Below are 14,128 nucleotides of genomic sequence, written 5' to 3'. Positions count from 1 at the left end.
AAAATTTAAATTACAGTTTGTTTACATATTTTATAATAGAACAATTTATCAATTCTTCTTCAAATTTACTTTGCTTTCTTGTCAAACGACTTTGTGAACCTTGTCACCAATTGTCAAATACCGCAAAAAAAAATCTCTATTTTAAAAGGTACTCACTTACTTCACAATTTAATTTCTTCCTCCTGTTTATAACAAAAATCTAGTAGGTGCAAAAATCTTCAATTACTTCAAATATTTTATTTTTGTTTCGAAGTATACACTGGAGTAAAAATAGATTTTTTTAACGAACTTTTTTTTCATAAGGTAGTTCAAGTTGGGTGGGGGAAATCCAATATGGCTGACATCAGCTGATTTACCGGAGGACAAGCAATGCATTGAATTCAATGGGAGAAATCAGTTTTTTAACCATAACTTTTTAAATATTTATTTTTGAACCATAGTCTAATGGAAAATTATTCTTTATTTATCGAAATCTATTTTTTAAAACAATAAAACCAAAAAATTAAATTTTATTGTTTTAAAAAATAGATTTCGATAAATAAAGAATAATTTTCCATTAGACTATGGTTCAAAAATAAATATTTAAAAAGTTATGGTTAAAAAACTGATTTGTCCCATTGAATTCAATGCATTGTTTGTCCTCCGGTAAATCAGCTGATGTCAGCCATATTGGATTTCCCCCACCCAACTTGAACTACCTTATTCTTTTGTTCAGTGTGCCGCCATCTTGGATTTTAAAGACCCCAAAAGAGTGCCGCCTAGTGGAGGAAATTGTTACTAACAAGCTGTCAAAATTATTCACGCAAGACGTCAAATTTTGATTATTAAAAATTTTTGTAAATTTTCGTACATATTTAGTTAATGAAAAGGAACAATAGAAAGATATATTTTAAAAATGTCATATAAAGTTGGTCAGAGAGTTGAAATTGCTGGCAAAGATTGCCAGGGAGTAATTGCTTATATAGGTCATCCTTCGTTTGCTTCGGGAAAATGGATTGGAGTAATACTCGATGAAGCAAAAGGTAAAAACAATGGAACAATTAAAGGACAAGTTTATTTTAAGGTAAATTTCATTTTTCTGTACAATTTTGAACTATATTTCACTATTTTTCATGTTTATTTACTACTAAAAATAGTGTTCCTAAAATTATATATATATATGTTTACATTCTACGAAATTAAGGTTATGTTTCGAAACGAATTTTTTTTTGCAATATTTTTGAATTGTGATATTAATTGAGTGCAAATGTTAATTTTTCGTATATTTTGTCTCAAATTTTAGTTTCTTTAAGGTTCTTTTTCATTCATGTTATTGCAAAATTTTTTTAGTTTGGTCACAGTTGCCACAGGTCAGGGAATTCAGGGAAAAGTCAGGCAAAGTAGAATTGGTCAGGGAAAAATCAGGGATTTTTATTAACACTACTGGAAAAAATTCAATTTTTAGAATTCATAAGAAAATTTTGAATTTTGGTGTCTTTTTTGTTTACTTCATAAACTATGATATTATCACTATTTCTAATACAAAACCTTCAATTTTTTCTATTTTTGACAATAATTTATTTTTAAATAACTTAATTCTTGAACAACTATAATAAAATTATTACTTAGAAATTATTTAATAAAAAATTTTACTTAAATATTTCAAAGTTAATTTAATTTGGAAAGAGAATTGCATTTACAATTTTCATAAATAGATTAACTTCAAAAGGTTGCAATTTGAAATTTTATAAAATTTCAATTTTGGATGAAATTTATTAGAAATTTTAAAGAATTTATAATAAAATGTAATATTTTAATAATTCAAATTCTTCCGAAATCAGTTAAATTTTTTAATATATATTTAATTAATTATTATAAATTAATTAATTTATAGGAGAATTTTAGTTAAAAACACTAACAAAAGAATTGAATTTTGGAGAAGTTACAAATTATTGCAGAAATTCAATTATTTTCAAAAGTAATCAAATTCTTCGCATAAATTCAATTATTTCCATAAATAATAAAACTCATCCCAGAATATCAATTATTTTTAGCACAATTTTAAAAGAATTCCTCGAAAAATGATATTATTCTAAAAAATTTTATTAAAATTCATCAAAAGAATTCAATTTTAAGAAACATTCAATTATTCAATAAAATATTTATTTTTATATTTAATAACAAAATTTTTCACAAAAAGTCTATTATTTAAAAGAAAATTAATAAAATTCTTTATAAAAATTAAATTATTTACATAAATAATAAAGTTTTTTCCGAGAATTCAATTACTATTTCCATAAAAAATAAAATTCTTCGCAAAAATTTTAATAAAATTCTTCATAATAAATAAATTATTTGCATAAATAACAAAAATTTTAATAATATTCTTTGCAATAATTCCATTATTTTTATAAATAATCTGTTGATAAAATTCTTTATGGGAATTCAATTTTAAGAAACATTCAATTATTTAATAAATTATTTATTTTCGTATTTAAATAAATGAATTATTTATTTATTTATTTATTCATTTACGGGCATTGAGTCCCATTCGTACATAAAGTACTAAAAATAATTAACAGTTATAAAGATGTTGTAAACATTAGGCTGCGTTATTATTATTATTATTATTATTATTATTATTATTATTAACGAACAATTCGACAATTATCGTTAAATTTCATCATAAAAATTTATTTAAAAATGAATTTCAGTTGAAATTTAAAATAAATAAATTAAATTTTGAAAAGGTTTTAAATTAAAATCTTTGAAAATCTGAATTTTTCATACCTTTAACAAATAGTTCTGCAGAATTAATTTTTTTAAAAAGTTTAATTGATTTTTATTTAATTATTTAAATGTTGTATTTTCTAATATAGGTATATTTAATTGAGGAACTTCCGAATAATCGAAATTTCGTAAAATTAAATTGTAAACAAATGGAGTTGAAAATTCTCAAAGAACTTTTTTAGAAATTATTAAAAATAATTGATTATATATATATATATATATTATATATATAATTATTATAAAATAATGAAATTATCACTCGGTAATCTTTAATTTATTATAAAACATGAAGATGAACATAATTATAAAACATGAATCATTCCAAGTCGAAGACTCAAAGTGATCGATATCTTCATGTTTTATAATTTATTATATTCTTATAAGTTGTTGACTTTCAAAAAAGTTTGAATTTGATGATCCACAAGTTTTGAACGTTCAAATGAACGAAACACTTTTTATTAGAAATGTTTTTATAATTTATTGTTTGCAATAAAAATTAAAAACTTAAATTTCACACTTAGAAACTTTATATTTCATTTATTTTATATCGACAAAAAATTATTGTAATAAATATTTAAATTAAAGAAGAAAATAAATAAATTTCGTTCATTTGAACGTTCAGAACTTTAGGATCATTGAATTTGAAATTTTTGAAAATCTTAATTCTTATGGAAAAATAATAATTATCATTAAATATTTATTTAAAAAAGAAGTTATTGATGTTCTCGAATAATTTTTATATTTAAAGAAATTCGCAAATTATAATAGAACATTTTTTTGAGTATCTAATAATTTTTGAGTGAATCAGAATATTCTTTAGGGTCAGGGCTAAAGTCAAAATTTTGTCTGGAAATCAGGGAAAAATCAGGGAATAACAGAATTAAATTTTTGTGGCAACTAAAACTTTTTCCATTTCGTTCCACTAATAATTTATCTTTTTATGGAAGATCGTTTTTTCAAATAAAAAAAATACTATTAACAATTATCAAATAATTGTTTTTAAAAATAACCATTAACTGTTTATAAATAAACAATTTAGTGTGCCGAAAACCATGGAATGTTCGTGCGACAGGCGCAAATTATTTTATTGGACGAATCGGGAAATAGAGCTGATCCAGTTAGTCCTTCTTCTGCAGGAAGTAATCCGACTACTCCCGATGATAGTGGAGCAGCTAGAGCAAGAAGTCGTCTCAACAGGTAATAAAAATTCACAAGTAAATATAGAGAAATGTATTTTTAAAAATTTCTTAGTGAATCTTTAAATTCAAGGAAAGAATTTTGGAGCAGTAATGAAATGTAAATAAGTGAATTTTTTTTAAGTACTAGATACAGTTATTAATTATTTTCACGCTAGCATCAGCATTCGAAGAAGGAACGAACCGACGACGTAAGTTTTTCCTTCTTAGTGTTAATTTTTTCTGTTTTTTTTCAATTAGTGTTAATTTTTTTTCAATATTCGAAAATGCACAAAAAAATGGAGGTTCAATTAATGAAATATTAATATTCATACGCTGCTTTTAATAGTGTTAGAAGAAAAACATCGCCAGCGCAAGTTATTCGTCAGCAAACTGACAAACTTTCTGGGTAAGAATGAGACCAAATTTTAAAGGTAGACGTTTAAAAAAAAGCCTCCTGTGCTTTCTGTATTTTCAAACAAACGCGAGCTTTTGTGTCTGTATATCACAACATCTAAAAAGACTTTTTGATGTTTAAACAAAGATTATCGACTTTACGAAAAGAAGGAAATATTCAACTACTTGAATTTTTGTAAAAACAGTTAAAAATTTACCAGAAAAATATTTAAATACAAATTATTTTTCTCACCCTATTTTATTTTTTTATTTAATTCTCAGAGTCGATATTCTGGTAAAAAAATTGCTTTAATGTAAAATAAAATGTCAATGAGACATTTTCAAATGAATCACACTACTTTTGTTTTTCTTTGTGCATGAAATAATTATTTTACACTTGTGGAAAGTGTGTTGAAAATTATTCTGTAATTTTCCAATTGTTGATCACGAAAGCAGAAAAAAAATGTTGTGTAGTAAAGCTTTATGTCGGCAGTTTTGTTTTTGAAGAAAAGTAAAAGAAAAAAGAAAATAAACACGCTTACGCACAAACTTTGTGCATGGTTCTCTAAAAAAATTTTTCAGCTCTGTACTTTGAAATATTCGGAAGTGAAATGTTTAAAACGATTTAAAAAAAAGAAACCTATGCATTTTTTATTGTATTATGTATTTGAGGAAAAAATTGTATGAAGCTTTTTGAAAGGAAGACGCTAGAAATTATTGGTATTGAACTTTTGTGAATTTTATTTCGATATTTGGAAATTTATATTAATTTTTTTTGTATGTTTTCTTTGTTTTGCAGTTCACGATTATCGTTGGCAGGAAGTAGAACTCAATTGAGTGCGCCTAGTACTGAGAATTTGAGTATTTCCACACACGAACGAAAAGATGTTGGCGAATCCCTTATTCCAGCACCAACCACCATCACCAAAAGGGCGTCGTTCGTTGAGGTATATTTTTTACTTACCTTCAACTATGAAATTTCGTGATTTTAATTGATTTCAATCCACACAGAGAGTTTCTTCAGTCCACAAATCTAAATGTTTTGATTCTAAAAATGTTCTTTATTTTCCAAAAATATTTAATTTAATAATGTAAATAATAATTCAATATAAATAATTATATTTATGTTGTGTTATTTATAAATATTTATATAAATATTTTAATATTTATAAATTAAATATTATATTCAATGTTTTGAGGAGGAGAAAAATGTAAACTAATATTTAATTAAAATAGATAAAATTATAAATTTTCAAATATTTTATGTAAAATGGAATATTTTTTAATATTTACAATTTTAATTTGATGGCCACCGTGAATCTTTCGAATTTGAATAAAATTAGGAAAAAAAATATGTTTTTCACTGGATATTCCATCGAAGAGAAATTCGCACGTTTTTAACTGGTTTGAAGTGGAGATTTGAATTTAAAAAAAAGAAAAAAAAACCTTAAGTGTATGGGATTCATATGGGAATGCACGTACGTGTTTCAGAAGTCCCCTAGCACGAGCTCGCCTTCCGGCAAAAAGCCAAAGGGCCAAGATGACAATGTAATTAATACTCATTAATTAAGTACCTACTGTTTACAGTTTTTTCTTTAATTAATAATCATCTTTAATGACCTTGACTAGCTCTTTGTCCCTCATGGTTCTTTTTAATCTTCATAACTCATATAATCTACTTTCAAATAGTAATTTTAGAAAACAAAGAAAAAAAATTGGTAAATATTCAGCTTATTTCTCATCTTCATTACAATCACTCAGCTTTTTTCATTAATTTCTACATTATGTGATGCGTAGAGAAAAAAAATCAAGGGGTATACAGTCTTAAATTTATCATCGAAACTGAATTCCTCTTTGATTAAAAACTTCACTTTCATTCTCATGTCTGGTGTCACTGTATATTAATTATTAATATTCACTTAATAATAATTTAACAGATTGGGTTTATCTCGCGTCTATAATCCTTTCTTTTCTCATTATTATTAGCTTTTTGGTGTCTGCTGTCATGACTAATTTTTTTTTATAAAAAATATAAGAAAAAAAGACTACTCTTCAGCTACTAGGTGTACATTACAACATGGAAACACTGCCGTCATGCAAATTCGATTGTATTTTTCTTTTAATATTCCTAGAATGTTTTTTAATTATACTTTGTTTGATTTATCAGGACTCAAATGAAAACACAAAACAAAATGTAAAAAAAAATTGTTTAATTATCAGGAAAATAGCAATTTTCAGAGAAATCGAATTTTTTTATATAGAAAAAAGAAATGCAAACAAATTGGCATAATGAGTAAAACAATGTGAAAAATGATAGAAAAAAGAATTAACAAAATTATTCAAAATTTAAATAATTAATTTTTAAATTACTTTTTAGTTCTGAATTATTTGTTTTGTCTAATTTTTATATTTTTCTTTACATTTTTTTTTTAAATTAAAAAAGAGAATCGTGAATTCATTTTACTAGTAATAACAGATTTACGGTACTAGGTAGCAGTAGATATAATTAATCTTTTTAACAAAAAACACAATTTAACCACTAGTTAATTTTGACGTGACATGAAGTTGAAAATTTCAATTCTTGTTTTTATAACTCATTTAATTGTTTTAAATTTAGACGGGCTTTGTGGAGACGTTAAAACCACAATTTGTTCCTGGTCAATCTATCTCAGGTTCGACAACAATTTCAAGTAACATCGAAGAAAAACTCACGCACATGCAAATGGCACAAGAAAATGAAAATTTAAAATCACAGGTTTGAGAATATTTTTTAGAAAGAAATTTTCCGAAAACTAAATAAAACATTATTATAATTGAAAATTTAATTATGCAATAATTGCTAAATTGTTCTATTAAAAAAATATTAAATTCATTATAATGAATTAATTTGGAATAATCGTTAAATTCAACGTTTTATTAAATTCATTATAATTGTTAAAAAGGTTAAGAAACTTTTCTCATCATATGTAAATAGGTAGTTACAAAATTTTTTTTAAATTGAAAAAGTTAAATTTTATTCAAAAAAAAATTTAATTTATTGTAGGTAATAATAATAATAATTAATTGTAAAAACGGTTGTTACAAAAAGCAAATAATAAATAATATTGTATTATTAGATATATTAAAATAATAATTAAAAATTTCAGGTTCGAGATCTCACGGAAAAAGTAGAATTGCTGAGAGTCAAACGAATTCAAGACAAGGAGAGAATGAAAGATTTTGAGAAAACAAGAATACAATTGGATCAACTTATAGAATTTAAGAGTAAAGTTATGGAAAGTCAAGTGAGTCAAGTTTCAGTTAATTTATTTTTCTACTAACTACTTATTTATATCAATTAGATTTAAAATAATTGAAAATGAAATTATTTTTTCTCATTTTTTAATTTATTTTTCGCAGGCACTTTTGCAAAGAGATCTTCAACGAGCGAAACAAGAGGCTCGTGAAGCGCACGCAGCAAAAGAACAATTTCAAGAAGAAATGTCAGATTTTGCCGAAACCGTTGAAATGGCAACCCTCGATAAAGAAATGGCGGAGGAAAAAGCGGAAACATTACAAATTGAATTGGAACAACTTAAGGAAAAATTGGAGGAAAAAACACTTGATCTAGAAATATTGCGCACGGAAATGTCGGACAGAGTAAGAGACAATAAAAACAATTTACTTTTTTTTACTACGAAAAAGTATTTTAGTCTCAAATAATTTTCAATTTAAATTTAGAAAAACTGGAAAACTAAACAAAATTTAATATAAAATTAAAGTGGAGTAAATTTCTATTTAATTTAAGAATTTTATTTGTTATTTTTAATTTTATTATCTTATATCATTTTATTGTAATTATTTTTTTAAAAAAACCTTTTTTCACTTTATTTTCTATCAATCAAAAATTAAAAAAAAAGTTTTTTTAAGGTGGGAGGTGGCACGGCTTCCGGTACTTCGAGTTTCGAAGTTAGACAACTGGAACAGCAAAATGCCAGATTACGTGAGACTCTTGTGAGAATGAGAGATTTCTCCGCGCACGAGAAACATGAATTTCAAAAACTTCAGAAAGATCTGGAACAGAAGAAATCGGAAATTATGGAATTAAGTCGCACTAAGGAGAAATTATCCGCAAGAGTCGAAGAAATGGAGCACCAAATCGCCGACCTGCAAGAACAGGTAAAAGTTGTCTCTCTTTTTTTGGAAAATTAAAAAAAACTATAATTTTTGTATATACGATTTAATTAAGGTCGATGCTGCTTTGGGAGCTGAAGAAATGGTCGAATTACTTGGCGAAAAGAAAATGGCCTTGGAGGAAAAAGTTGCCGAACTGGAGGAAGCTGTTTCCGACTTGGAAGCTCTGCAGGTACATCTTTTTCGGAATTATAAATTCAAAAAAAGAAAAAATACAGAAATGCTTATTACATTTTTATTATAATTAATTATACATAAATTTATTGAAGGAAATTGAATTAGAATATAGAAAATAAATTATTAAAGATAAATAATTTTTAGAATTTTATTTTATTTGAAAATTTATGTTGAAATGAAGTGATAATAATTAATTTAGACTTAATGTTAAGATTAAATATTTAATTTTTGTTTTAAAGGACATGTCAGATCAACTCGCGGAATCGTCGAAAGAATTGGAACTTGAGCTTCGTGAGGAATTGGATCTTGCGTTGGGATCGGCGCGAGACGCTCAAAGACACAAAGACGCGGCTTTAGAAACACTCGCAGATCGTGAATTAACTATTGCAAAATTCCGAGAGTTGACTCATCAATTACAAGATCAATGCCTCCAGCTGCAGCAACGAATGCAAAGCACAGAATCAACTAAATCAGGAAACAGAGGTTTTTATTCTTTCCTAAATTATCAATTAACAAACAATGATTTGCATTGTCGTGTAGAAATATTATTTTCTTTAAATAGATTTTATTTTCATTTCAATGCAGACGAAGACTATTTTTTAGAAAATAATTTATGAATTTCAATTTTCTAATTTTATATTCAATTTTAATGAGAGTATTTTATAAGTACTTTATATTTTCTTATTTACTAGCTGTCGTACCCGTCTTCGACGGGTTTTAACACCTAAGAGACTGTAAAGTTTCGTTTTAATCGGTCAAGTAGTCTTTGTGCTATTCCCGGACAAAATATTGCGGACAGTCATACATACATAATTTTTTTTTATAGGCATTTTTGGAATTCTTACTACTCGCAAAGAAAAACTAAACATGAATTTACAAATTCTAAGCAATGTACAGACAAAAGTCTGATTTTATTTATATAGATTTATAATTAATTCCTGATAGCGATATTTGTGTTAAGTGAATAAATAATGAGAACCTTTTGATTTTATAAGAAATAATCATATATATTTTTTACTAAATGTTTTTTTAATTTAACAACTAATTTATAACAAGTAATTAATTTATAATTTTATGAATTGAGTTAAAATGAAATGGAATTAAAATTGAACAAAATTGAAAATTGAAATATTATTTTTGTAATTATTTTGTTTTATTATTATTTACAATAATTTTTATAAAATAAAGTACTATTTTTAAATGAATAAATAAAATTTTCAGGTACAGAACAACAATTGGCTGATATTCTCGATTTCCAAAAGACATTCGCTGAAACTCGAGCACAAACGAAAGCTGTCGATTTGGAACTTCGTCGCTTGGAAACTGAGGAGGCACGATGTCACGTTAAATATTTATTATCATTCATGCCACCGGCATTTATGATTCGAGGCGGTGACAACGACGCAATACTGATGCTTCTTCTCATTCCGAGAATGACGAAGAAAACAGAAATTTTAATCTCACAAGTGCGAGATAAATATCGACAGATAGAAAAATTCGACAGGTTCGATTCTACTTTTTTTCTTGAATATAAACTTGAGTTTTTTAATAACTTAGTTATTCAAAATATTTAAATTTATTTTCAACTCAATTTTTCCATTATTTTCGTTTTTAGTTCAACTGTTTTTTAAATTTATTTTTGATTCAGTTGGTAAATTTATTTTTAATATAATTTTCGCCTGTTTTCATTTTTCATTCAAATTTTAGTTAAATTTATTTTTAATTCAATTTTTCGATTATTTTCACTTTTAATTTGATTTCTCGAATTATTTCTTTATTTTATTTTCTTACTTTATTTTTATTTTAGTTTTCTTTTGAATTCAATTATCGATTACTTGCTATTCTTCTAAAAATTTCAGGCCAGGCGTAATGAAGGGTCACTCGGTCGCTCAATTTGCCTTTAGATCACGTCTTTGCAGTCACATGTATGCATTGCAAACGTCACTTGGCTGTTTTGAGTCGGCATTGGATAATTGCTCATCGGAAATGTTATTGAAGGCAGGTGCTGCATATCCAGAAATGGCAGCGCAAGAAAAATGTCTTGATTATCTAATTGAATTGGTTAAACGCGATCAACTCGATGAAAATCTTCCAATGGATGCCGTGGAGAAATGTTGCGGATATTTTTCAACAATGTTCTCCATTTTATTTGAGGAGAAAGGCTTCGCTAATCAAGCACAATTAGTTATCAACGGCACAAGAACATTAGGCAGTTGTTGCGAGGCAATAACAACAGACGCCTCAGCTATCAAGACACTTATTGATGGCGAAGGCGGTGACATTGGTACACATTTGTTTAATACATTTGAAATTGACAAAAAAATTAACTTTACTTATTTGAATTATTGAGAAGTAGTTAGGAATTAAAATTATTTTTGTTTCAGCATTATTGTGTCAACATGTGGAGACAACTTGTGAAGTAATTCAGCAACATTTGAAATCCGCGAGACGAAGAGTACCTCGAGAGCATTTGATAGCTTCTTCTCCAGCGGAAGCAAGTTTGGGATTAGATAAAGATTGGATGGAGCAATTGACAACTTGCTACCAACACGGAACGAAAATTATGAAATCGTTACAGGATTTACTAAAGAATGCTATTCAAGCAATTACTACAAATGGAGGTAAAAATAGAAAAAAATTAATTTAATTATCTTTTAAAAATAGAGGAAGATAGTTAATAATTTAAATTTTTTTAGATTTGGATTCGGGTTTGACTGCTTCGAAATTAAAGGAAATGGCCGCAGCGTCAACGGAAAAAATATATGACACGGAAGATTTAGGCCCTGTAGCGTCCATAAAAGCAAGCTTGACAGTTATTCAACAAGTTGCTGCTAATTTAGCGCAAAAAATGGCCGAATGCGAAAATGAATTGGCCATTTCTGGTAATGCATTGAAACAACAACAGCCGACTAGTGGCGAGCCGACAAATCCAATTTTAGTTCGTGCACAAACAGTCAAAAAAGAAGCCGAAGAAACTAAAATACTCAGCAGGTAAAAATATTTTATTAAATATTTATTTGACATTAATTAACTTGAATTAGAGATCTCTCTAATTAAAGTATTTGTTACTTTACTATTTTTATATTTATTTTCTTCTCTTATTTTTTCTTTTAAATCAATTTTTTATCTTATTTATTGTCTGCGAATTTATCTTTATTTCTTTTCTATATATTCTTTCTTGCTTTCTATTAATTTTCACGTAATATCCAGCTGTATTTAATTGTATTTTCTATCGTCTTCGTGTTTGCTTATAATCTCGATAAAATTGATATCTAGAAAACTGGAGTCGAGAGATAGTGATATAAGGGAGGCGAGAATTGCTTTACGCGAGAAGCAAGAAGAAATATCGGAGATGAGCCTTAGGAAAGAATTAGCAGAGAAGCGACTTGCCACTCAGCAACATGAAAATGAATTAAACATCGAGAAATTGAAGAGGAAACTAGAGGAAGCGCAAAATCAACTCAAGCGAAAGGCAAGTTCTCGAAAATAAAAATAGTTTCAATATATACTGAAATTTTAATAATATTTATCATTTATTATAATAAATTAATAATAATTATTGATAATAAAAATAAAATAATTTTTTTTAATTTTCTTCACAGGAAAAAGAATTCGAAGAAACAATGGATCATCTACAAACGGATATTGACAGTTTAGAAACTGAGAAGGGACAATTGAAGGAAAAATTAAAATCCTATGGAAAGAAGACGTCGACAACTTTATCGGGAACAGAAGGGACAACAAGTGGTTCGTTGGATGTCAGTTTGCCCGGTGAAGTATCACATGATAATCGACTTCTATTGAATCAAATTAATGCCCTAAAAGGAGCTTTGAATAACGAACAACAAGAAAAATGTAAATTACTCGCTGCCGATATGTTTAAGAAATTAGAATCATTGAGTCCATTACATGTTATCGATAAGAAAACTGTGGATCCAAAATTAATTGAATTAAGGAAGAAACGATCGGAACTCGTCAAGGTGAAAAATAATTTATATTTTTACATTTTTTACTTGCAAAAAATAATTCAGTTTTCTGAGAATTTGTAAAAATTTTCTATTTACAGGAAGTGAATGAAGTTGCATTATTCCCTAAAGTTCCGGACTTGACTCGCAGTAAATTGATAACAAAAGAGTCGCCAGTTCTCGAGAAAGCAATGCCCGCTTATCAATTGTTGAAGCGAAAAATGGACCTCAAAAATTTGAAAGAACGAACCGATCAATTGGCTGTAAGTTTCTTTTATTTATTTCTAATTAATAACAAAGACAATTTAGTTTAAAGATAAATATTAATTTCAAACATTTAGATAATTAGTATTTTTAAATATTTACCCATTTTTATATCCAATATTTCAATATTTGGTTTTGTAAGTATTTAAACATTTTTCCTTCAAATATAAATTTTGTTTCAACCATAATTGTGTATTTGTTATCTAAATATTTAAATATTTTGCTTCTTCATGAAAAAAGCTTTGTATTTTCTTATTATTTATTTATTTCTTCCATATATTTATATGGTTTTCATTAATATAGATTATAGTTTTTTTTATATATTTATATACATATAATTTTCTTCTAAATATTGAAATCCATATTTTTGTTCACTATTTTCAGAGTGAAATTCGTAGCGAATTAGTGAAAAGGACCTTAGGTGGATGCGCCGAATCGAATTTCGCCGTGTTTCCAAGTCGTGAAATGGTGGCTGCTATGAACGAGAAAAAGAAAGCAATGGTCGCAGAAATTGGTATTCCACATCCCGGTCCATCGGAATCATTTAAAATGAATATTGGCACTGAAGAATTACGTAAAGTTCACGCTCTTCTATGTTATTAAGAAAAAAAATTGCTTATTCCTCGTCTATCCGAACTATTGAAAAAATTGTAATTAAATTGAAAAAAAAATATTATAAACATTTAATTTATAATTGAGAGTATGTCAAAGTCATAGAAGTTTTTCCATGTAAAAATCATAACGACTTTGACTAAACTCTTCGAAACATTGAAATTGATTCGCTATTTTATTATTATATAATAGCTTTGTATATTATTACCATTTTTTTACTTACCTAGTTTAAAATTATATTACTTTATTTAAATTTTATTAATAATTAGTTCTTTATCATAGCAAAATAAAAATTTCCTCACTTAGATAAAAAAAATTATGCGATTTCTATTTATTTATAAAACTAATTGAAAAAAATGCAAATCGTATTTATTTACACGAGAAAATCGTCTCATATATACTTCATCAATAGACAATTTTAATTAGATTTTCAATTGATTACGACAATGTGCAATAATCGCTTTTTTGTATTTCCAAATTTCGAATCGTATTTCTTTCCATTCGTAATAAAACATTTTTTTACTACAACTTTTTGTACTTAATTTCATACGAATCACTATCGCCTTGTAAAAGTTAAAATAAAGATTATTTAAATGA

General features: G+C 26.4%; 1 protein-coding gene across 3 annotated transcripts; it reads left to right on the top strand.

The window, feature by feature from the left end:
* The first annotated feature begins 20 nt into the window (after positions 1-20).
* LOC122513108 (dynactin subunit 1) lies at positions 21-14,128 on the top strand. Of its 3 annotated transcripts, XM_043629357.1 has the most exons (21): positions 21-148; positions 716-1,063; positions 3,809-3,966; positions 4,124-4,156; positions 4,294-4,353; positions 5,140-5,287; positions 5,832-5,888; positions 6,958-7,095; positions 7,487-7,624; positions 7,740-7,979; positions 8,250-8,498; positions 8,569-8,685; positions 8,930-9,173; positions 9,912-10,194; positions 10,550-10,974; positions 11,075-11,311; positions 11,387-11,681; positions 11,967-12,162; positions 12,293-12,670; positions 12,757-12,918; positions 13,304-14,128. In XM_043629357.1, the coding sequence occupies exons 2-21, from the start codon at positions 896-898 to the stop codon at positions 13,520-13,522; spliced, it is 3,945 nt and encodes a 1,314-aa protein (XP_043485292.1). In that variant the 5' UTR covers positions 21-148; positions 716-895; the 3' UTR covers positions 13,523-14,128. The 3 variants fall into 3 exon arrangements, with proteins under 3 accessions (XP_043485292.1, XP_043485293.1, XP_043485294.1); XM_043629358.1 differs by lacking the exon at positions 5,832-5,888; XM_043629359.1 differs by lacking the exons at positions 4,124-4,156; positions 4,294-4,353.

Source organism: Leptopilina heterotoma, unplaced genomic scaffold (genome assembly GCF_015476425.1).
Source record: "Leptopilina heterotoma isolate Lh14 unplaced genomic scaffold, ASM1547642v1 Lhet_134, whole genome shotgun sequence".
Lineage (NCBI taxonomy): Eukaryota > Metazoa > Arthropoda > Insecta > Hymenoptera > Figitidae > Leptopilina > Leptopilina heterotoma.
The sequence above is the reverse complement of the archived record's forward strand: the minus strand, read 5'-3'. Positions and strand labels throughout refer to the sequence as shown.